Source organism: Hemitrygon akajei, chromosome 8 (genome assembly GCF_048418815.1).
Source record: "Hemitrygon akajei chromosome 8, sHemAka1.3, whole genome shotgun sequence".
Classification (NCBI taxonomy): domain Eukaryota; kingdom Metazoa; phylum Chordata; class Chondrichthyes; order Myliobatiformes; family Dasyatidae; genus Hemitrygon; species Hemitrygon akajei.
This window is the reverse complement of record NC_133131.1, coordinates 22,503,131-22,529,017: the sequence shown is the minus strand read 5'-3', so window position 1 is coordinate 22,529,017 and position 25,887 is coordinate 22,503,131. Positions and strand designations below refer to the sequence as shown.

The window sequence follows — 25,887 nt, the reverse complement described above, 5'->3', positions numbered from 1 at the left end:
CAGAATGGCACTGGAATTGAACTCCAGACTCTGGATGCCCTGAGCTGTAATAGTGTCACACTAACCACTATGCAACATAATTAATGTCTGTTTGAAGTAGGTACGTAGGTATCTCAAACTGCCGAAGTGAGAGGTTAAAGATGTATCGCTGGGCACTCCAAACAGTTAATCAACACAGGTCTTTTGGACTTGGTAAGGTACCTGTCTGGGCTGGATGCCTTCCGTACATTCACCCTCCACAAGGAAGCTGCCATGCCTGCCTCAGAGATTGAAAACATAGCGTCATCAGGGTCTATAGAAGTTAATGAAGGTGCTTCCATATTTTGACGGTCAAAATGAGCATAAAAAGCATTGAGCTCATCTGGGTGTGAAACCTTTTTGTCACTACGTTGCTTGGTTTCACTCTGTAGTGAAACCAAGCCCTGCTACAGCTGCCGGGCATCCTTCAGTGATCAAAGTTTGGTCTGGAATTGCCATTTTACATGTGAGTTGGCTTTCTGGAGGTCGTACCTGGCCTACTTGTATTTTGCTTGGTCTGAGTGCCAGTGAACTGGCCCTACCCGATTGCAGATCTTGTGGTTAATCCAGAGCTTCTAGTTGGGAAAGACTCTAAACGATCTTGTGTGAACGCACTAGTCTATGACTATTTATATAGTCCATGACAACCGTGGTGGTATTCGTTCAGATCCCCTTATGAATCCTTGAATGTGGCCCAGTCAACCAACTCAACGCTGCTCCCCTGCTCCCGCGACTACCTCTTTGTAGTTTTTGTTTCGGGAGCTTGCTCTTTAACCTCTGCCTGTATGCAGGTAGGATAAGTACAGCCAAGTGATCATACTTCTGCAATGCGGTCAGAGGCATGCAACGGTTGGCATTCCTAATCGTATTATGGCAGTGGTTGAGTTTGTTGGGACCCCTGGTGCTGCAGGTGTTATGTTGATGATAATTGGGCGGGGATTTCTTGTCAGCCTATCCGGTGTGTCCAGAGTGAACTATATCTCTGTGAAACACAGAACGCAGCAATTCCCCATTTCCCTCCAATACAGCAATTTTGCCCTTAGGTCCTCAATCTTGTTCTGCAGAGTCATCGGGGGCACCAGTCACCCCGAACATAAACTGTGTCAGCTGCTTCCATCTGGCAAATGATACCGCGGTATTAAAGCCAGGACCAACAGGCTATGGGACAACTTCTTAGTACCAGATTTATAAATTCACATGTCTATACATAACGATGGAATCATAGCACAAAGATTTTTACCCCCTGACGTTGTGGGACAGATGTAAGATTTAAATAAATACATAATATTGCTAATAAGATACTGGGTAGAGGCAATTTCATACCCCAGTGCTTTATCCTGACTTAGAGTCCTCCCTTCTCCCTCTCTTTTGGCCATGGTGATGTACTTTTGTTAGCTTAAAGGTGCCATACCTGCATGCTTGAGAGTAAAGACCACTGAGTCCTGCAGAAAACTGTGAAATCACAGTTCATTAAGATGGTTTAAAGGTATGTTACTTAAAGGGAAATTACAGACCGCAGATTTCAGTGAGAGCAGTTCAAGTGTTCAGTGGGTAGTTCCGTGTTGCAGTGAGCAAAGATGTCCACACTGGCTCAGGAGCCTGATGGTTGGAGTGTAGTAACTGTTGTTGAACCTGGTGGTATGGGGCTTAATGCTCCTGACTCTCTTTCCTGATGGTAGCAGTGAGAAGACTAGTTCTCAGTGGTGAAGTTCTGGGTGATATACAATCCTTCAGGCTTAACTGCTTCACATGAATGGGTAGATAAAGTCTTGTCATCTTTGACATTTGACTAATCCATGGCTAATTGCTTGGTGCATATCATATCAGGAATCTCTCTGACATGATGGCCATTCAAAGGGTTAAAGCAATTAAAAAAAACAGTAAATTCAAAAAAAAATTGCAAACAAAATGTTCTCTTGCATATCTGGATCACTGGAAGTCGTTCCTCTCACATGGAGTGAGGGGAGTCACTGGTCCTGGACCAGATCTACTCTGGAACAAGGGCAGTGGAGAAATTTCTTAGTGAGGCCTACCTCCAGATTCCACAAGGAGTTCGAAAGCGAAGGTGCAAAAACCCCAAGTGAGCACTGTCAGCCTCCTAACGTTACATCGGGAGGGGCAGGCAGGTAGCGCAATGTGCTGGGATCTTCCAGCACATCAGCGCATTCGGCATGTCATCTAAAACACTGACAAACTTCTATAGATGCCCAGTGGAGAGTATCCTGACTGGTTGCATCACGGCCTGGTCTGGAAACACCAATCCCCAAGAATGGAAAAGATGACCATCACAGGAAAATCCCTCCCCTTCAATGATCACATCTACAAGGAGTGCTACCGCAGAAAAGCAGCATCCACCTTCAAGGACCTCACCATTCAGGCTGCTCTAATCACTGCTGTCATTGGGAAGGGGGTAGAGGAGCCTTAGGTCCCACACCACCAGCTTCAGAAACCATCAACCATCAGATTCCCGAACCAGCATGGTTAACCTCACTCAACTTCATTCAACTCAGTATTTATCTATTTTTCTATTTGGAGGCTGTTTTCAATCTTGGTTTTTTGTGTAGTTTTTCATTGATTCCGTCGTATTTCTTTGTTCTGCCGTGAATGCCTGGAATAAAATGGATCTCAGTGTAATATCTGGTGACATATACATACTTTGACAATAAATTTATTTTGAACTTTGAACTTTGAAATGCTGGCACTTCTCAGGAAAAATCTAGGTCATTGTGTTTTGCTGTGATATGCTGGTACAACTGAACGGCCCGCTGGGAAACTACAGAGTGTAGTTAAAAGCCAACTGCAGTGCTGTGGGTCCGGTATCTCAGGGTTAGGATGTCAGTTCATATTCTCCAAAGGCTCTTTGAAGAGAATATCTGCCTCCACTTCAAATATTCATTGTGGTGTTGTTTTCATGAGACCTATTTTTGTCTATCATTTTTCTGCACTTTCAAGTTACATATAAATACTTTATTTTCACTGATGCTTTTTTTTCGTTATGTCCTCATTGATAGCATAAGATACTCCAGGGTAAGAAGCACTATAAAGCTCTCACAAATCTGCTTCACTAATACGCCAACTCAAACGTCAGAAGAGCACCTGCTACAGCTGCAGTGTGTTTCATTCCACTCTCAGCCAGGATTATAGCCTTCCGGGTGATGTTGTTCATTTATGTCAAACTGTGTGCCCACAGATGCAATGATTAGCATCAAGAATGCTTAGAACAGACAGATCTATCCACGCTCTGTTCACTCAAATCCCGGAGAAAAGAGCACAGGCTTCTCACTCGCTGCTCTGTGGAGTTTCACAGCAAGGCTTGTGGGGGGGGGGGGGGGGGGAATGAAACCTTAATTGGAGCAGAGAGCAAAGGAAGAAATAGAGGGGAGGAGGAGCGGGGTGGGGAGCTGATTTGGTTGCTCTTGGCAACAGTGATGTAACAGGCAATTTCATACGGAAAATTTACACACTAAGAATTACGACAAAGCCGGCGGGTGGCATCCGCACCAGACTTTGAGGAGAGTGGACGCGGGTTTGAATCCGGCCGGTTCCTTGCATGCCCTCCATCCGTGCTGGGTTAAGAATTGAGCTAGCAACTCGGCCTCGTAAAAATAAAACAGACAAACGTACTCAAGAAAAGGCACGTCTGCCACCCAATGTGCCGCAGGGCGCGGAAAGGAACGACAAGAATTATGAAAAATCAGTTCGAACTCAAGACATGGATGGCAAGCAAAGGGAATGTATTAAAATAACATTGACTGGTTGACTTAAAAAAGAAATGCAAGAAAGGCAGAGCTATTGAAGCACATATGATTTAAACTGTGAATAAAAGAACAATCAAATTTCAAGCAGTTGAATATACAGTAATTGATTAGAAAAGTTATGGATTTGCAATTCCTTGACAATTTACCTCCACTTACTATTCAGGCTTTACTATTTATTTATAATGCAAAAACTATATGGGTATGTGTAATGACAACAGCATGGAGTTACATGCAACCTTAATATGTTTGAGATTGTTTCACAGGAGAATTACTAAACAGAATTTAACACCAGCATTCAAATGTGCTCAAATTGACCAAGACTGTCAGGAAAGTGGATAAAGGGCAATTGTCTCCAGAGGCAGGTGGATTAAGGACCAAGTAACAAAGACTGGCAAAAAAACAAAGAACAGTCATTGCCCCACATGGAGTTCTGTGCTCAGTTCTGGTCGCCTCACTACAGGAAGGATGTGGAAACTGTAGAAAGAGTGCAGGGGAGATTTACAAGGATGTTGCCTGGACTGGGGAGTGTGCCTTATGAGAATAGGTTGAGTGAACTTAGTCTTTTCTCCATGGAGCGACAGAGAACAAGAGGTGACCTGATAGAGGTGTATAAGATGATCAGAGGCATTGATCGTGTGGATAGCCAGAGGCTTTTTCCAGGGCTGAAATGACTAACACAAGGGGGCATAGTTTTAAGGTGTGTGGAAATAGGTACCAAGGGGATGGCGGGGTAAGTTTTTCACACAGAGAGTGGTGGGTGTGTGGAATGGGCTGCCGGTGACGGTGGTGGAGGCGAATACAATAGGGTCTTTTAAGAGACTCTTAGATAGGTACATGGAGCTTAGAAAAATAGAGGGCTATGTGGTAGGGTAATTCAAGGCAGTTTCTAGAGTAGGTTGCATGGTTGGTCCAACCTTGTGGGCTGAAAAGCCTGTAATGTGCTGTAGATTTCTATGTCTATGAACAACGTTTTCACACTGGGAATATCAATGCTCCAGAATTCACTGCTTGAAAGTGTGGCGGAAGCAAATACGGTTGTTGATTTCAACAGGGACTCGATAGATAAGTGATGGAGAAAGATTTTGCAGGACCGTGGAGGTAATAGAACTGACTAGATTGACCTGAGTCATAAAATAATACAGCATGGAAAAAGGCCTTGGGCCTAACTTTATCCATGTAAGCTGGTCTGTATTGGCTCATAATCCCTCTAAACCTTTGTATCCATGTCCATCTGTCTTTTAAATGTTGCATTGTATCTGCCTCAACCACTTCCTTCAGTAGCACATTCCATATATGCACCACCCTCTTTGTGAAGAAATTGCCCCCTTGGGTTCCTTTTAAATCTTTATCGCTCACCTTAAACCTATACCCTTTAGTTTTTAATTCCCTTTTCCTGGGAAAAAAGAATGTGTGTATTCACCCCTCATGATCCCATACTACTCTCAAAGGTCACTCCTCGGCCACTACGCTCCGAGGAATAAAGTCCTAGCTTGCCCAACTTACTCCTGTAACTCATGGCCTGAGAGCATTCTCATAAACACAATGGATTCATAGATGTTGGCTGACTTGCTGAGCTCCTTCAGCATTTTCTGGGTATTGTACAGCATTCTTGTAAATCCTCTGTGCAGACAATCAGCATAAACTGATGGGTGGAATGATGCTACGATGAGTTTGTGGTTCCACCTAAAATGCTTGTGCAAATTGCTGACCTAACTTTTGGAGGTGGGGAGGTAGGGGGCTGCGGAAAAATTCTACGCATTGGTAAGCAGTAAACTCTAAACACAGGCAACCTTGTCTTTGTAGAGCCCGTACGGCTGTGGCTAGTGAACCGTGCCTCTCATAGTCCTTACCGAGGCACTGGGGCTCCGCGTCACTCCAGTGAGGCTTGCTGCCATTAACGCAGGTGAGGGAAGCTAAGCCTTGCAGGCGGTATCCAGAATTGCAGTAGAAGTGTGCCACTCCGCCAGGATGGAGGCTGGTGACGGACACGTCACCGGAAGAAGGTTTCTGGGGAAATCCACAGCTCAGCAGGTAAGCTACAGAAAGACAAGAGGCACAAAAAGAAAGCACAGTGAAAATCATTAGAAAATAAAGTCAGCACTACCAATGCTTTAATAAAAAATTAGGAAGACATTCTGAGATCACTGGCCATTGTTTGCCTTTCCACTTGAAGAGGAAAGATAAATAAAATCAAATGAAGTGAAAGTTATATATATAAGCAGCAGAAGTGCAAATCTATTCATATCTGGATTATTTTAGGGGAGAAGTGCAACTCTAATTATTATGCGAAGGCGATTACATTTCAACTCAAATTCTTGTTTTCTTTATTTTATTACCAGTGAATCACTCTCCTTAACTGAATCAGAGGATCCCTGGCCATCTGTCAATGCAGCCATGCAGACAACTTCTTGGAAGTACAAGGTGCTACTGGAAAGATCTCCAATCTTGCCACCAGCTGTGGAAAATTTCTTTTTTGGGGGGATATCCCTTTTTGTGGAGCTGCAAATTTTCTCTAAATCCATGGGTTTTGACTATGCAAAGTATTTTCCTCCATTACACTTCAGAAAGAAATTCTGCAGAACTTGCACCATGTTCTGCAGCAGCAACGACCTTGCACGTGATAACTTGAATAACTACTCCAACTGACTGAAAATAACCAGACACACAGTTATTTCTGGAAATGAACCACTCCAATGCACTTTCTTTCCCTTGACAATAATATCCTTTTCCACACCTCTCTCCTTTGGTAGCTACCATCTTCTCATTATGACAGATCCTCCACACACAATGTCAGAAGAACCCTGATCCGATATCAACAACTATCATGCACACAAACTCAAAATGATCATCCCCTTACCTAGTACTACTTCACCTTGAATGGGATTTATTAACTTAGAAGGTCATTAGAATGAGAACTAAAACCTCATGCTGGCCTTTGGCCTGGTGGACTGTTGATGAGGATCTCGAGAGAGTAGAAACCCTATGACTTCTCGGGTTATCTCCATCATTCAGTAAGAACCTCATCATTGAAATGTACCCACAACCTTTGGACTCACTTCCATGGACTCTTTATCTAATGTTTTTGATATTCATTGCTTATTTATTTATTATTTTTCTTTCTTTCTTTTTGTATTTGCACAATTTCTTGTCTTGATTGAACACACAAGTTAATGCGGTCTCCCATTGATTCTGTTATGGTTATTATTCTATTATGAATTTACTGAGTATGTCCACAAGAACATCTTGGCTAATCCTGCACTTCATTTAATTTCCTTCCTAATTGCCATGTCTCTCAATTTCATTGGTGATCAAAAATCTACCCACCACAGCCTTGAATATACTCTCAATACCAGAACATCAAGAGCTCAGTGGACAGGAAAATTTTAAAGATTAACATCTATCTGTGAGAGGAACTTTCTCTTTGTCCTTGGTTACAGATAATTAGGGCAAAAGAAGTAGCTTCTCTTAATTACCTTGCCAGTCCTTCACTGAATCTTGTAAAGCTCAGTGTGATTGTTTTTAATCCTTCCGAACTCCAATTAGACTGACCATTCTTTTCAACTTACTCGCCCGGGAGTCAACCTGTGTCTCAACGGATCAACACATTCTTTCAGGGTGGAAACAAAGATGGAAATAATATATTGGCTGTGGTTTCATCAATGCCTTGATACTTGCACCAAGACTTCACCACAGGTACTCTTATAGTCCAGCCCCAACAACAAGCCATTGGGATCTTTCACTCCACTTCTGTCAGCCACCAGTGGCAATGAACTCTGCAGATTCACTACCCTTTGGCTAAGAATTTAATTCTCTTCTCTGTTCTAAATGGAGTCCCACTATTCTAAGGCTGTGCCCTCTGGTCCTAGACTCTCCAACTATCCTCTTCATGTCTGCTCTATCTAGGCCAGGGGTGTCAAACTCATTTTAGGTCACGGGCCGGATTGAGCAAAATGCAACTTCATGCGGGCCGGATCAGTCGGACGCGTGCGAACGCAGCTTTCGTTGCCTCCGTTGCCTGCTCTCATGTGTCTAAGTCTCTGCTATAACTACAAAGTGTTTCACTTTACAAATTCCGTTTCTTATGAAGAAGACTGCCGAGCAAGACTGCCGAATAAACACTAAAAACCCTGAAAACCTGGTACCTGAATAAACTCAGCATTAGCCATATCATACGCCATAGGCGCTTCGATTACTGGGGCCAGCTTTAATAGTAATTAGATATTATCTCGCGGGCCAAAGATAATTCCACCGCGGGCCGGATTTGGCCCACGGGCCTTGAGTTTGACATATATGATCTAGGCCTTTCAACATTCAATTGGTTTCAATGACATCACCCCTTAATCTTCTAAATTCCAGAAAGTTCAATTGCTCCTCATACAATAAGCCTTTCTTCCCCAGAATTATTCTCGTGAACCTCCTCTGAACCCTCTCTAGTCAGCTATCCTTTCTCAAATAAGGGGCCCAAAACTGCTCACAGTGCTCCAAGTGTGGCCTCACCAGTGCCTTATAAAGCCTCAGCATTACATTCTTGCTCATAATGTAGCACAGCGGATAGTGCAACACTATTACAGCTCGAGGCATCAGAGTTTGGAGCTTAATTCTGCCGCTGTCTGTAAGGAGTTTGTACGTTCTCTTGTGACTGCATGGGTTTCCTCCTGGTGCTCCAGTTTCCTCCCAGAGTCCAAAAAATATACTGGTTAGTAGGTCATTATAAATTGTCCTGCGATTAGGCTAGTACTAAATAGATAGGTTGCTGGGAGACGTGGCTTGTTGGATCAGAAGGGCCTGTTCCATATTGTATCTCTAAATGAATAAATTATGAGACTAAGTATAGAATGTTTTCTGAGTCACTACCCAGTATGACAAATATGCTTCCTCACTTCATATTATTTTTAAATTTTAATCCAAAAGTTTAATTAATCTGTCGTCTTTTACTTGCAGTAAATAGTTGAGATGTGATTAGTTAGACCACATTACAGAGTAGCTATTTTTATTTGCGTTCTTATAGAAGTCTTGAGCACATTCAAGTTATCTTGGCAAAACACTCTGTAAATAACAAGATTTAACTGTAGCTAACCATACATTTTCACATTAAGTCTCATTCTCACTTAGAGCTTTAACGTAATTATTCAATATTCCAACCAATCGGTTCAAGTGCCAAAATAAAGATTTCCTACAAAATCCAGATTCTTATGAAACACACTGCAGTTTCTTAAAACTTGAATGATTGCATTAACGTTGTTCTGGAAAAGCTGGAACATAAGATGTGTTAAGTCCCTCAGGATATAAATCCCAGAACACACTGTTACTGTGTTACTTCATTGAAGGATGTCAGCCGTGACTTTCTACAAACAACAAATTATCCAAGAAGGCATCGGAGGAAATGGATTGGACATTTTGTCAACAAAAACATCCCACCTCCACCATCAGTCCCAGTGTGAACTTTAAGTCTGTAATCTAATCTGCTTCTGCAGAACAATATCTTGATTTTTCAAGTTAATATAGGAGTCACCCATTCCCAAACATCAACTATCAATCACTGTCACACAGCCAAAATAACTTGTATTTTCATGGGATTTTTAATGAAGCAAGATCATATTGGAGAGCATAAATCTGACACTATATTGGCAAGGGTATGAGATCAAAAGAGATGAATTTTAAGAAGCATCTTAAGGGAAATAAAAGAAATAGAGAGGCGGGGAGATTGGGAGAGGGCGCTCAAGACCTTGAACTCTGAAAGCAAAGCTGAGGTGAGTAAGGTTGGACATGTGCAAGAGGAGAAGAAATGTCAACATCTCATCAGACTGGAACTCTGCCATGGATGGTCCCAAGCCTGGCCAAGAAAGGAAAGTTGTGCATTTCACTAGCAACGCCATCCCGTTAAAAACACAGAACCTCGGAAATGCCAACAGAAGCTCCAAAGTCCTCATCCCTGGGAGAGCAGGGATCTTTACTTTTAAGTCATGTGTGAAAGCAGAAGCCACGGGCCTGATCAACTTTCGGCCCAGGTCAGAGGACGCTGGTGAGCTGCTGTTGGCAGCCTATGCCCCTGCAGGGGTGATGGGCTTCAGTAAGTAAGTAGGATATAGGACTGGAAGAGGTAACATTGATAGGAGGGCAGGAGAGGATTTTGAAAGCAAGAATGCTCATTTTAAATTGAAGAACAGCAAACTGGGAGTTTGTGCAGCTCAGCCAACTCAGGGATGTCGATTGGACAGTATTTCATCCTAAGATAGCTGTCTATTTTGAGCAGGTGTTTTGTATGAGTCTTTTGTCTGTTATGAGTTGTTAAGATGATTAGTTAAGCTGTATTATAGACAGATGCCTGTTATCTGCACGCTTTTAGAATTCTTGCTTAAAATGGTAGCAATCTTGGCAAAGCAGTTAGCAATTAAAATGAAAATGCAAATGAAAAAAAAACCGCAAAACAAAAAATGTGCAAAACAATCAGTAGATCAGGCAGCATCTGGACAAAGAGAAAAAGAACTTATATTTCAGTTCTAATCATGTGTCTGTGGCCTGAAATTTTAACTGTTTCTCTTGTCGCAGATGCTGAGTGGGGTGCGGGGGGATTCTTTTGAAGACCCTGACCTGGAGGTAAACTCTGACTTGGGTTCTTTGCGGGAATGGGACCCGCTCTCAGGGCCTCACGACCGACAGATTTTTGATATCCCCAGGATGTGGCCTGGAAGATGAGCACGCCTTGGTGGTTCCGGGATTTCGTGGCTCTGGGATGTGCTGATTCAAGGCTGGTGCCCCTGACTGAAGAGCTGTGGGAGAACACAGAACATCAGGGGCAGTGGGTTATCTGCCGTGGGCCGTGTACCTGGACAGCTGCACCTTTTTTGGTGCCAACTCTCCGGGCGCCGAGCTCGGAGAAAGTGACGCAACAGACTTTTAACATCATAAATCAGCGAGCTGTCTGCTATGTCTCCCCGCCCACTGTGAAACGGGGACACCTCTTTTTCTGTTATTAGAGAGAGAGAGAGAGAGAGAGAGAGAGAACCTGTGGTATGTTGAATTATTGGGTGAACAAGCAGTTTTTGGGGTACTGCAAGTCCCTGTCTTTATTGAAGCTTTGCTGCACACTCGAGTGCTCGGTGGAGGGTGCTGATGCTTTTTTCTGGTGGGAGCAGGGGGGTTGTTGTCTTGCTGCTGATTGTGTGGGGGGTGTAGCTTTGGGGTTCTAGCATTTTAATTGTCATTCCTTCTTTGGGGCACTCCTCTATTTTCGTGGATGTCTGCAAGGAAAAAGAATTTCAGGATGTATGTTGTATACATTTCTCTGACATTAAACATACCTATTGAATGTTTCCAAAATTTTCTGTGCTTATTTAGCAAAAGGATTTGACTGGATTGCAGTGAGGTTTTCATTTTGGTCTCTTTTTTGTTCGTACTTGTTGCTGAAATTAATTCATACTCTGTCCAACCATTTTAAAGTGGGGGGAAGACAGAGGATCAGAGTGGCACAGCTAGTTCAGCTCTGCCTCACAGCTTCACCAGTTTGGGTTCAATCCTGGCCTTCCAGGCTGTGTGTTAGGAGTTTACACATTTGTCCAGTTACTAAGTGTATTTATTCCAGAGGTTCTGGCTTCCTCCCACATCCCAAAAATGCACCGGTTAGTAGATGAATTGGCCATAGTGAAATTTCCCTATTGCGCACTAGATGACTGCAGAATCTGAGGGAATTAGAGACATAGTAACATAGAAAACCTACAGCACGATACAGGCCCTTCGGCCCACAAAGCTGTGCTGAACATGTCCCTACCTTAGAACTACCTAGGCTTTACCCATATTTTCTGAGCTCCATGTACCTGTCCAGGAGTCTCTTAAAAGGCCCTATCATTTCCACTTCCACCACCACCGCCGGCAACCCATTCCACGTACTCACCACTCTCTGTGTAAAAAACTTACCCCTGACATCTCCTCTGTACCTACTTCTGAGCACCTTAAAACTATGCCCTCTCATGCTAGCCATTTCGGCCCTGGGGAAAAGCCTCTGACAATCCACACGATCAATGCCTCTCATTATCTTGCACACCTCTATCAGATCACCACTCATCCTCCGTCACTCCAAGGAGAAAAGGCCGAGTTCACTCAACCTATTCTCATAAGGCATGCTCCCCAATCCAGGCAACATCCTTGTAGATCTAAGAACATTGATGGGAATGTTTAGTTAGCCACTATGCTCCCGTGCCACTGTGATCTGTATGAATGGACGTCAGTGTGGACTTGGTGAGTGGAAGTGCCTGTTTCTCGGCTGAATCTCTCTAGGACTCTACATCTACACCAGAGATTTCTGTTCTACAGCACACGGAACACAAGCACATCCTTCCAGAGATGCAAAAATCAAAATGGAAACAATACTCAAAGTATGTCCTTACCAAAGCCCTGAAGTACATTTGTATCAAAACTTGTACTTCAACCCACTTGCTGTGTCTTAAGGATGACAGCTTGAACCAATCTGGCCATTCTCGTCTGAAAGCACATACCTGTCTAATTGTGTTTTAAATGTCTGTGGTGAACTACATATACCTGTCTGGACACGCCCCTCTGCTGACTGCTCCTGTGGCTCCTCCCACAGACCCCTGTATAAAGGCGATTGGAGGCACTGCTCCTCCCTCAGTCTCCAGGATGTTGTGTGGTGGTCTCTTGCTGCTAATCGTGGTCTCTTGCAGCTGATAAAAGCCTATCGTTCGCCTCCCATCTCCGAGAGTTATTGATGGTGCATCAATGTTGCAATTGTCTCTACAGTTTCCTCTGGCAGCTTGTTCCATATACGCTCCATCCTCTCTGTGAAAAACTGGCCCTTCGAGTTCCTTATAAATCTTTCTCCTCTCACCTTCATGCTCTGGTTTTAGACTCCACTACACTGGGACAAAGGCTGCAACACAGTCTCTAGTGTTTACAGAGAATTGTGCAAAAAAAAAACACAATTAAAAAAACATCTAGCGAGTGGCATTTCTGTGGGTGGAAACACCTTGTTCATGAGAGAGGTCAGACGAGAATGGCCAGATTGGTCAAGCTGTCAGGAAGGTGACAGTAACTCAGATAGCCACATGTCGTAACAGTAGTGTGCAGAAGAGCATCTCTGAATACATAATCGCAGAAGACCATGAACATACACCCAGTACCTAATTAAGTGGCCACTGTGTGTATAAGATCACCAGGACGATATCTTGGATGTATTAATCTTTGTGTAACTGCCTGTTTCACAACAGTTTTTAAGAGTCCAAAATTTATTTAAGAACATTGGCAGAAGGGAAGCCAACTGGGACAGCATTGGAGTATAGAATGTTAGAAATGACAAAGGCTTAGACAGAGGTTTAATTGGATAAGCTAAGATAGGAGCACTGTTAGGCTTTCCCATGAGACAGGTACAACAGTTACAAGTGGTTGGTCACCTTGGGATCATATACAACAATGAGTCGTACTTCTATCCTATCCTTAAGGGGTATGGGACAGGTGGCAGAGGAAGAATGCTGGGCGGGGGGGGGGGTGGCACGAGTGTTGAAACGTCCAACCCTGAGACACCAGGCAAAGTAACTTGATTGCAAACAACTAGTCTATTGATCCTTACAGAATGTCTCTCTGGTGCTTCCTGCTCCCTTCACCTTTTCCCAACTATGATTCCCCTCTCCTTTCCCCTTCCCACTCTCAGTCCACAATAGAGACCCATATCAGAATCAGATTTATTATCACTCACATATGTCAGGAAATTTGATTTTTGCGACAGCACTACAGTGCAATATGTAAAATTACTGCAGTACTGTGCAAAGGCCTAGGGCATCCGAGCTACATATATGTGCCTCAGACTTTTGTACAGTATTGTAGATGCAGAGAAAGAAATGATCATATGAGAATCCAGAATCATTTCCCCTTCTAAGTTCCTCACTAAACATAAACACAAAAGGTCTATGGGGAAAAAAATTGTCTCTCTAAGGGTTAATTTCAGCGGGGACAAGAGATATCATAACCATATAAAATACATGACAATGTCGTAAATATGTTTTATCCATACTCAATGCTATTTTATCACCCAGGAGTAGAATAATGCTCATCTGCTTTGTAATTAAACAGGAAGTTGAAATAACAATTACCTTTTTCTTCATATCACTTTCCGCCATAAGTAAATGGAAATCTGAAACATTTACAAGCCTAGTCAATACTCATCTTTTTGCTTAAGGAGGAATTATTGGTCTGGACATAATTGTACTAATAGAAGATGATCCAAAGGACAGCAGTGATGTGCCAAGTGCCCGCCAAACAAAAAAAACCCCCAAAGCTATTGTCAATAACATGTCTGAAGACAAGTTCTGAAAGGGCTGAAGTTTCTGAAACAAAACAAAACTGACTATTGACAAGCAAATATATCATTTCAGTGAACATTGGTTTGATGGGATAATGAGGCAGCTACCTCATTTGTAGCGAAGAGCTTGCTTAAAAACATGCTCAATATATCGACAATTATCTTCCTGCTGCCAGTAAACTATCATATTTAAATAAGAAGCTATCAACCCAGCTGCTCACCACTCTCAAGGGCACCCATTTTCCGATCATTTTACCATCTAAATCATTTTGCTCAGGTAACCAACTAAAAGTACTAAGTGGCGGTCAATGGAAGTCACATCCCATCCCCCAAAATTCTCTGATTTAGCTAACTTAGCTCCAAATGATGTCGGTAACTCTGCAGATCCTGTGGTTTCACGATTGATGGCAACCAAAATACTTTGGATTTACCCTCACACAGAATACCAGATACCTTGGTCTCATCTGCTAACCATGGAATTCACAAGAGCCTAATTTTACAAAGTATGACAAACTGAAACAATTTACGTTATGAATCCACAAGATCATGTTTTTGTCTACATGAAGGTCAAAGGTAAAAATAGCAATGAAAAAATGGGTCTAGAGTGGATGAGGAGCTCAGTGAAGTTAGCACTGGTAAAAAGAAAGTGTCGGAGAAATTAATGAGGGAGAGACATGATAAATTCTCAGAACCTAATAACTTGAATTCTACAGTTTTAAGGAAATAATAGTGATGGAAATAACGGTGCCAACTTCCAAAATACCACGCAGTCATAAACGGTTCTTGCAGATTGTGTGGTTGCACACTTTGAGAAAATAGAGAGAATAGAAGGAAATTGACGTCATTAGTAGAGAAAATGCATTATGGAATATATTATTATGAAAGCTATCTGACCACATAGAAAACAAGAATATTTCATGCTAATTCAACGTGAATTTATGAAAGGGGTTTTATGCTGGATGTTTTTTTATCTTTCACACCATTTTCTGTAAACTCTAGAGACTGATGTGCATGAAAATCTTAGGCTACCAGTGATTTTGGAGATACTCAAACATCTGGCACCAACATTCATTCCACACTCAATCACTTAGATGACATTTCTTCCCCTTTCTGAAGTTTGGTCTGAACACCAGCTGATAAGGTCTGCATGCTTTTATGCATTGAGTTGGTGCCACATGATAAGCTGATTAAATATTTGCAAAGGCACCACAGTAGTGTAGCGGCTATCACAAAGCCAACAAATCTCGAGGCATCAGTGCTTAGAGTTCAATTCAGACATCATTAATAAGCGGCCTGTACATACTCCCCATTGAATGCGTGGGTTCCCGATTTCTTCCCACTGTCCTAAGATATTCCGGCTAGTAGGTTGATTTGTCATTGTAAATTGTCCCATGATTAGATTAGGGTTAGTTGGAGGGTGCTGGGCGGCACAGCTCAAATGGCTTGAAGGGACTGTTATGCGCTGTACCTCAATAAACAAATTCAATATTTAATTAACAAGCAGGTGGTACAGATGTGCCTAATAAAAAGGCCACGGACTGTATGTCAGTGCTAATAAACCTGATCCTGATTCCAGTTCTGAGGAAACAGCAAGGTTTCAGGGGAATAGAAGCAGATCAAGGGAATAGTAAAGAATATGGCAAATAGAATTTAATGTGAAAACATGTCAACTTATCCACTTTGCTGGAAGAAAAGGTAGAGGATTTGAAGGTGGTGGTTTTATTTAATGCGGGGGTTTTCAACCTGGGGTCTCTGGACCCCTTCCTTAATGGTATTGGTCCATGGCGTGAAAAAGTTTCGGAACCCTGAGTTAGCGGCAGCTCGTGTTGTTGCTTGAATGAAGTCACTGGAGAAACGTACTGGTAGATACAAAGCAGCCTCTTCATTTGACAAAACAAGGTACAGCAGGTTCAGAGCTGCACGCCAAATTAAATCCACAATACGTTTACTTGGTATTTTATGAGCTAAACATCGAAGGACAGCTCCATATTTACAAAGTACAGACAATGCTTTCTTTGAAACTACACACAAACTTCACACCTCCCTCTTTGCATTTGCACCATGGACATCTAAATGAGTTTTAATCAGCATTCACACACAAAATGCTGGTGGAACACAGCAGGCCAGGCAGCATCTATAGGGAGAAGCGCTGTTGATGTTTCAGGCCGAGACCCTTCGTCAGGACTAACCGAAAGGAAAGATAGTAAAAGATTTGAAAGTGGGGGGGAGGGGAAAATGCAAAATGATAGGAGAAGACGGTGGGGTGAAGCTGAGAGCCGGAAAGTTGATTGGCAAAAGGGATACAGAGCTGGAGAAGGGAAAGGATCATGGGATGGGAGGCCTAAAGAAAAGGGGAGGGGAGCACCAGAGGGAGATGGAGAACAGGCAGAGCGATGGGCAGAAAGAAAGAAAAAAAAGGAGGGGGGAAAAAAACTAAATATATCAGGGATGGGGTAAGAAGGGGAGGAGGGGCACTAACGGAAGTTAAAGAAGTCAATGTTCATGCCATCAGGTTGGAGGCTACCCAGCCGGTATATAAAGTTGTTCCTCCAACCTGAGTGTGGCTTCATCTTGACAGTAAAGGAGGCTATGGATAGACATATCAGAATGGGAATGGGACATGGAATTAAAATGTGTGGCCACTGGGAGATCTTGCTTTCTCTGGCAGACAGAGTGTAGGTGTTCAACGAAACGGTCTCCCAATCTGCGTCAGGTCTCACCAATATATAAAAGGTCACACCAGGAGCACCTGACGCAGTATACCACACCAGTCGACTCACAGGGAAGTGTCGCCTCACCTGGAAGGACTGTCTGGGGCCCTGAATGGTGGTGACAGAGGAAGTGTAAGGGCAGGTGTAGCACTTGTTCCACTTACAAGGATAAGTGCCAGGAAGGAGATTGGTGGGAACGGTTGGGGGGGATGAATGGACAAGGGAGTTGTGTAGGGAGCAATCCCTGTGGAAAGCAGAAAGGGGGCGGGAGGGAAAGATGTGCTTGGTAGTGGGATCCCATTGGAGGTGGTGGAAGTTACAGAGAATTATACGTTGGACCTGAAGGCTGGTGGGATGGTAGGTGAGGACAAGGGGAACCCTATCCCGAGTGGGGTGTGGGTGGATGGGGTGAGGGCAGATGTGTGGGAAATGGGAGAGATGCGTTTGAGAGCAGAGTTGATGGTGGAAGAAGGAAAGCCCCTTTGTTTAAAAAAGGGAGACATCTCCTTTGTCCTGGAATGAAAAGCTTCATCCTGAGAGCAGATGTGGCAGAGACGGAGGAATTGCGAGAATTGATGCTCTGGTGCTCCCCTCCCCTTTTCTTTCTCCCTAGGACTCCCGTCCCATTATCCTTTCCCTTCTCCAGCTCTGTATCCCTTTTGCCAATCACCTTTCTGGCTCTCAGCTTCACCCCACCCCCTCCGGTCTTCTCCTATCATTTTGCATTTTCCCCTCCCCCTCCTACTTTCAAATCTCTAATTATCTTTCCTTTCGGTTAGTCCTGACGAAGGGTCTCGGCTCGAAACATCAACAGCGCTTCTCCCTATAGATGCTGCCTGGCCTGCTGCGTTCCACCAGCATTTTGTGTGTGTTGTTGTTTGAATTTCCAGCATCTGCAGATTTCCTCGTGTTTGCTTTAATCAGCATTGTCTGGTCTGAGATCCACAGCTTTTAGGAACCCATTGTTCAGAAGTGCACTCTAAATTAAATCCACAATACATATTCAAAGGCAGAAGACTGATAGCCAAAGTTATTTGCTACATGTACATGTGCTAAACCCAAAATTTGTTCTAACAGCTCCTGTTACAATTATTACTGAAAGTTAAGCTGCTCCAGTATACGGCCAACCAACAACAAAGAATATGACCCTGGTTTATCCTATCCACAAGAAAGAAGATAACTCCAATCTGGCTAATTACCACTCACAGCGGTCTCAATCATCAGGAAAATGATAGAAGTGAAAGTCAGACGACACTTACTCATCAATTCCTCGTACATCAATGACTTGCTTAGCTTTGGCCAGGTAGACCCAGATTGAGACCACTTCAGAGCCATGGTCCAAACATGAACCAAAGAACTCAGATCCAGAGGTGAGTTCAGAGCGACATCAAGCCAGCTTCTGACTGAGAGTGATATCAAGGAGTTCTAGTTTAAATGACGTCAATGGATATTTAAAAGAAAACACACCCTGCCTGAAGTAAAAACACACACAAAGGAGGACGGTTGCAGTTACTGGAGCTCAACCATTCTAGCCTGAATACATGACCTCAGGAGTTCCTCAGGGCAATGTTTTGGGCCTGGTTATCTTCAGCTGCTTCATCAAAGATCTTCCTTTCAACATAAGGTTAGACGTGGGGATATTTTCTGATGTTTAACACTTTTTGCATCTCCCGGAAAAATGTGAAGTAATTCACTTTGGAAGGCCGAAGTTGAAGGCAGAATACAGAATACCCCCAGCTGCAGAGAGTATAACCATCTACTCTTCACTATCAGATTCATTCCCTCCATGGACATGCTGGACATTGCCATCATAGAAATCTTAGCAGGATCACCCACACAAGTATATATGGCTACAAGATAGGTCAGAAAACACAAAATACTCTGCAGACGCTGTGGTCAAAGCAACACGTACAGCACGCTGGAGGAACTCAGCAGGTCGGGCAGCATCCGTGGAAACGAGCAGTCAACGTTTCAGGCCGAGACCCTTCGTCAGGACTGAAGAGGGAGGGGAAAGGGGCCCTATAAAGAAGGTGGGGGGAGGGTGGGTAGGAGAAGGCTAGTAGGTGTCAGGTGAAAACCAATCTGAGGAAAGATCAAGGGGTGAGGGAGGGGAAGCAGGGAGGGGATAGGCAGGAAAGGTAAAGAAGGAATCTAAGGGGAAAGCACTATGTGTAGTAGAAGAAGGCAGAATCATGAGAGAGGTGATAGGCAGCTGGAGGAGGAGGCAGAGTGGAACTGGGGTGGGGGAAGGGAGAGGAAGGGAATTACTGGAAGTTGGAGAAGAAGCTGGGTATCTAAAGGCAGGTTACTTTCCTGATCCCTCAGACCCTTCCCACAATTTGCAAGGCAAAGGCAAGGAGTATGGTAGAACAATCTTCACTTGCCCAGACGAGTGTAATTTTTACAGCATTCAACACTATTCAGGACAAAGCAGGCAATTTGATCCACCACTCTAAACATTCATTTCTGCTTAGGGTGGCTGCAAATATGTGCCATTTGCAAATTGTACTGAATTTACCTGCCCAGGATACTTGGATGGCATCCTCTAAGTCCGTAATCTCTACCACCAGGTCAAGAGAAGACTATTATCTGCAGGTCCCATCCAAGCTGCACACCATCCTGACTTAGAAACATCAGTTAAGCAGAAAGCAGTTCATCACCACTTTTCTTGGATAATTCGAGATGGGAAATGCACTCAGTGGCCATTTTATTAGTGACGGAGTTACCAAATAAAGTGGCCATTAAGCGTATTGCTGTATGCTTGTGGTCTTCAGCTACAGCCTCTTCAAGGCTCAGTGTGCTGTGTAGTTGTGGTGAACTACATATACCTGTCTGGACTGCTCCTGTGGCTCCTCCCACAGACCCCTGTATAAAGGCGATTGAGGCCTGAGCCCGGCCTCATTCTCCAGGATGTAGTGTTGTTCATTCTACCAGTCAATAAAAGCCGATATCTCGCTTCTTACGTCTCAGAGTGAGTTATTGATGGTGCATCAGTAGTCAGGGATGCCCTCTTGTGATGTGTGGTTATTTGAGATACTGTCGCTTTCCTGTCAGCCTGAACCAGTCTGGCCATTCTCCTCTGACCTCTCTCACCAACGAGGTGATTTTGCTCAAAGAACTGCCTTTTGCTGGATGCTTTTTTTTGTTCTATGCACCATTTTCTGTAAACTCTAGAGAAAGTCATGCATGAAAATCCCAGGAGGTCAGCAGCTTCTGAGATACTCAAACCACCCCGTCTGGCACCATTTATCACTTCATGGTCAAGGTCACTTAGATCACATTTCTTCCCCATTCTGAACAACAACTGAACCTCTTGATCTGGTCTGCAAGCTTTTATATGCTGAGTTGTTGCTACATGATGGGCTGATTAGATATTTACGTTAACGGGCAGATGGACAGGTATATCTAATAAAGTGGCCACTGATTATCAATGCTACCTTGCTAACATGGTTCAGATCCTGGAAAACAAATAAACAAAATAAAGCTGTTAGGAAGATAAATGATATGTTGGTCTTCATTGGAAGAGAATTTGATCAGAAGGTCAGAGACATCTTGATCCAAATATTAATCATATTTTTGAGTTCACATCTGCGATACTGTGTAAATGTCTGATCTCCCTCCTTAAAAGAAAATACTCTCTGGTGACAATTCACATATTTTTTTGATTCCCGGGATGGCAGATTTGTCATGTCATTAACCTATACTTCCATGTGCCCAAAAGAATATCAGAAGATGTCATTGAAATGTACAGATTTGTTACAGGGTTTGGTAGAGTAAATGAAGAGCTGATGTTTGCCCTGCCCTGATTCAGAACCAGGATTACAGTCTCAAAATAACACAGGTTTTCAGAGCAGGGATGAGACAAAGTTTCTTCACCCAGAAGAAAGTGGATCTTTGGAATTTTCACCAAGAAGCTGCGGAGTCTCAGTCGTTGAAGGTGCTGAAGACAGAAGCTGATAGATTTCTAAGTAATGAGGAAATGAAAGGATACAAGAATAGCACAGGAAAATAGCACTGAGAGATCAGCCATGATCTTAGTGAATGATAGAACAAGTAGAAGATCCAGATGGTCCTTCCTGCTTCTATGTCTTATGTACGCGTTTTACATTTTGATGAATCTATAAAACAACGAAGCTCGTGTCATTTCCCTGACTGCCCTGGATGAGATGCAACAGTGCACGCTGTGGAGTAGGGAATCACTGATGATAGTTCTGTGCTTGTGTGTTTCACTGTGCACATCTGAGTCCTGAAGCTGCTGTCAGACGACATCCGTTATAATTGCGAGAACTGAAAACTTTGCTGTCATTCTCATTGCAAATTCTAAGTCACAATTTACCGAAGTATTTTGCAGCATGTGCAGTCGCACTCTGACAACCTACTTCTAAATGGTAAAATTTTGGGGGTGAAGTTAAATCCTTATCAGCTGCAGCAAATCCACTGCTATCAATGACGCTGAGATCTTCAATTCAAGTTTAACTATCATTCAAACATACATGAATACCAATGAACACAGTCAAATGAAGCAGCCTTACTCCAGGGCCAAGATGCAAAACACAGTACCAACAGTCACCAATGTTCCCTCTTGATGGCCAGTGTGCACAAAAATCTTGTGCTGTGCAACTTTTTGCCCAGTGAGAACAACACGTGTGCACTGAATTTTTAAGTGGAAGTAAATCTTAAGCTTTCCTGTGGATAATAAACTATCAAATCCATTTCATTGTTCATTGCACTCTTCTCGGGCTTCCAGTTGGTATAGGTATCAGTTATAACCAACATTTTGATTACAAACTCCACCATATTCTTCGTGGATGATGCTTGTTGGGCATGTTTAGTCCAGTGGTATTTATACTCCCATAGTCCATCTCTCCTGATTGGTTAGTCCTCATCCAATCAGGTTTCTGCTCTCTCACCTTGTTTACAATCAAATTCCAGTTCTTACTTAGAGCAAGACTGTTGTCTTTGTTAAAATTTTTTCCCTATATTTCCTTTGGGAGACTCTCCGGGTCCAAAATAGTTTTCGCACAGTTAACCAAAGTAGAAAGAACCACTCTATATTGGGAGGTGTGATGGTGGCTGTTATTATTCAGGTACAAGTCCATGTGAGTGGATTTCTGATAGAAGCCATGTCCGAGGTTACCATTCTCCATCATAAATTGAATATTTGGATGTATACTGTTCAGATGGTTGTGGAACTGTTGGAGTGCCTGCAGTCCAAGAGGCCACACTATGAAGGTGTCATCGATGCAGCTGAAGAAGCATTTGGGGTGTAAGGGTGCTGAACAGAGCCCTCTCCTCAAAGTCCTCCATGTAGAAATTTCCAACAGTCAGTGACAAGGGTGATTCCATGGCCACTCTGTCTGATCGCTCACAATAGTTCCCTTTATAGAGGAAAAGAATTTTAACAAAGACCAAGGTCTCACTCTAGGTAAGAACTGGAATTTGATAGCAGACAAGGTGGGAGAGCAGAAACCTGACTGGAGAGCACTAACCAATCAGGAAGGACATGCTACAGGGGTATAAATACCACCAGACCATATGTGCCCAGGCATTATCCCTGAAGATGTGTGAGTTTGTCATCAAAACATTGGTTATAATCGATAGCTGTACCCAGCTGGAAGCCCGAGAAGTGTTTATTCGTTATATATGCCAGGAGAACACTAGATCCTTTGGTTGCTCACTGTTTAATAGAAATAAGGTAACTGTCAATAGGAACTTTGATCTCCACTGAGTTTGATCGTTTTCCCTCTCATTCATCTACACACTCAGAAAACATACGTAGCAGGCCTGTAATGGCTAATGAAGGATTTCTCACCAGAGTCCTTGCTCACTTTCCAGATGTGATTTGCTTGCTAAACATCACTTTAAAACATCAACTTTCCAAATATTGCTCCACTTCTTCCCACTTGCAAATTCTCCAGCAACTTGTGCATCACAACAATACATGCAGGTAACACCAGTTTCTGTATTGTACATAAACATTTCTCATAGCTGTATGCTCCTGACCTCATGAGCTTTCAGTGTATCAGTTTCTACCATTTCACTAAGCCATTCCACTTTAAATGAACTAGCAGTTCTTTTGTGCTCCACATCCTTTGCTTCTTTCTATTTCAACACAGCGAATCAATAATTTCTTCAATAAAAACAGCATAAATAAACCAGTTCTCAAATCCGCAGACAAATAATCACGAACCCCATGTTGTCAACACCATCTGCATCAGAAACCGGAAAAGGAAATGTGATTGTGTACAATCGTGAAATATACTTAACATGACAATGAGGTAGAGGGTGACAACCTTCTGTGCACAGTTTAAATTATTTTGTGAGCACATGAATATGTACACCTCATTTGCAGTCACACATAGCACCAGGCACATATAGCATATATAAAATAGCATGCACATATCAGTAAATTACAGTCAAACAGATATAGTCTGTGACCCTGAGTTCATGAAAGTTGCAGCAGTCTGCAGTCAAGGACAATACAGCTTGTCTTCTACTAAGTGAACACTGGAGGGCAGCACTGACTCCAGCTTGGAGGCTGCTCAACAGCCAATCAGAGGTGAACTTAATCCAATATCAACAAATTGCTGTCAACTAGGATTAAACTTCAATGTTCAAAGTTCAAAGTAAACTTATCAATGTATGTGCAAGTCACTCAGATTCATGTTTTTGCAGGCATTCAGTGTAGAACAAAGAAATACGATAGAATAAATGAAAAACTACATACAAAGATTGATAAACAACCAAAATGTAAAGGAAGCCAAACTTTGGAAATACAAACATAATAATAAACAAACAAATATATAAAAAATGCATGAGTTGTAGAGTCCTTGAAAGTGAGTCCGTAGGTTGTGTTCAGTTCAGTGTTGTGGAGAGTAAAGCTATCCACCCTGGTTCAGGAGCTTGAAGGTTGAAGAGTAATAACAGTTCCTGAATCTGGTGATGTGGGACCTACCAGGTTAAAACGCATTCGTTAATAAAAACCAGATAAAGAGTGCTTTTGATGAGATCACTCAGAAAATAACTGGAAACTAATTTGATTTATTGGGGATTTATTTATCATACAGATGTTTCTGTAAGAAGAAAGGATACCTGTAGTTTAGGTCTTCCAACCAAAGTATTTACATTCCAGACTGCTTTTATAGCAATAACCATCCCATGTCATGACATTTTCCCTGTTGGATAATGACACCCTCTCTCTTTAATACCCAACCCTCGATCGTGTATAAAGCAATGGAATTCCTGACAATGAACCGCTTGCCCTGCCCCTCCTGAAACAAAGTCCAACTGCTACAACATTGTAATTCTATGTGCTGACTCCATGCTCTTAAGGTCATCTACCTTACCTACAATACACTTTGCATTGACATATACGCAACTCAGAACTCCAGTCTCACCATGGTTAACCTTTCAGACTTTGTCTTTGTATGTAGGCTTAATGTCTACTTTCCCCACAGCCACTCCACTTGCTGATCTCCTTTATATATGTCCTGACTCACCTTAAACCTGTACCCATTGGTTCTAGACTCCCATGCTTGGGAAAAAAAAGACTCTGACTATCTAATTCTACTTCAGCCCCTCAGAAAGCTTTGTAAGGTCACCCCTTCTTATTGTCCAGTTGGAAAAAAATCCAGTCTTCTTGCCAACTGGATGCAAATCTTGGAAGTGTTTTGGAAGGAAATACAATATCAGCTTTAGAAATGGAATTGAATAAGACTATAAGGCCATAAAATATGGGAGCTGAATTAGCCTGTTTGGCCTATCGTGTCTGCTTTGCCATTCCATCATGGCTGATTTATTATCCCTTTCAAAACCATTCTTCTGGCTTTTCCCATAATCTTTGACACCCTTACTAATCAAGAACCTATTAACCTCCACTTTAAACATACCCAATGACTTGGCTTCCAGAGCTCTACATGGCAATGAATTTCTCAGATTCACTGCCCTCTGGCTAAAGAAAATACTTCTCAACTCTGTTCTAAAGGGACATCCTTAGATTCTGAGGTTGTGCCCTCTGGTCCTAACTACCTCACTATAGGAAGCATCCTCTCAGTGCCCGCTCTATCTAGGCCTTGCAATATCCGATGGTTTTCAATAAGATCCACCCCATTTTTCAAAGATTAAAGATATTAATCTTTATTAAAAATTTGCTTTATTTGTCACATATCGAAACATATAGTGAAATGTGTTGTTTGCATCAAATGAAATCAGCCAAGTATTGTTATTATACAGAAATGGTCCATTAATAAATGCTACCTTTTGGGGTAGAGGTTGGAAGGAATCCCTGGTGCAAGGACCAAGGAAAATGGTATTGTACACACCAGTTGGCAATGTTGACACCCAGTCAGAAGCCTCTAATTCCAAGGATTTGAACCTATAGTTGAGCTATACATATGGATGCTGGGAAGCTAATGTCGTACTGCGTGGCCAGATTTGCCACTTTGACAATGTGCTTTTGAACCAGGTCTCTGTCAATGACGTAAAATAGAAATAGATGACATTCTGAATGAGCATAGGAACTCTCCTGATGTCCTGGTCAGTGTTCAGCCCTGAGCAAACAAACTAGTTTTGCTAATTCTAGAATTTAGTTTATTTCATTCAGTGATTCAGCGCAGAGTGGGCCCTCCCGTCTCTTCAAGCCGTGCCACCCCAGCAACCCCCGATAAATCTGATTCAGCCTCATCTAATCACGGGACAATTTACAATGACCAATTAACCTATCTGGTACGTCTTTGGACTGTGGGAGGAAACCAAAGGACCTGTAGAAAACCCACACATTCCACAGGGAGGACAGAGCATCTCCGAATTGGATTCCACACTCCGGGACACCCTGAGCTGTAATACTGTTGCGCTAACCGCTACGACACCGCGGCGCCCCAGGAGAAGTAGTTCCTTAATATTTTCTAAACGTCCTCTCTAAAACTCACAGCCTGAAACCAAGTTGGAACAGCAACCATCACTACATTTAAAAAGAACCATGATGAATATGTGAATTGTCATATCCTTCACAGCTACAGATGAAAATAGCTTTTATTCATGCACAGCATGATGAATAAAATGGATTAAACATCTTTTTCCTGTCAGCGAAATT

General features: G+C 42.8%; 1 protein-coding gene across 2 annotated transcripts in view; it reads right to left on the bottom strand.

Annotated features, from left to right (window-relative positions):
* The window catches only part of sez6b (seizure related 6 homolog b), a 919,909-nt gene that overhangs the window by 180,497 nt on the left and 713,525 nt on the right, over window positions 1-25,887 (bottom strand). For both annotated transcript variants that reach the window (XM_073053431.1, XM_073053432.1), the window contains exon 5: window positions 5,627-5,812. In XM_073053431.1, the coding sequence (XP_072909532.1) occupies window positions 5,627-5,812 (186 nt within the window). The remainder of the gene's footprint in view (window positions 1-5,626; window positions 5,813-25,887) is intronic.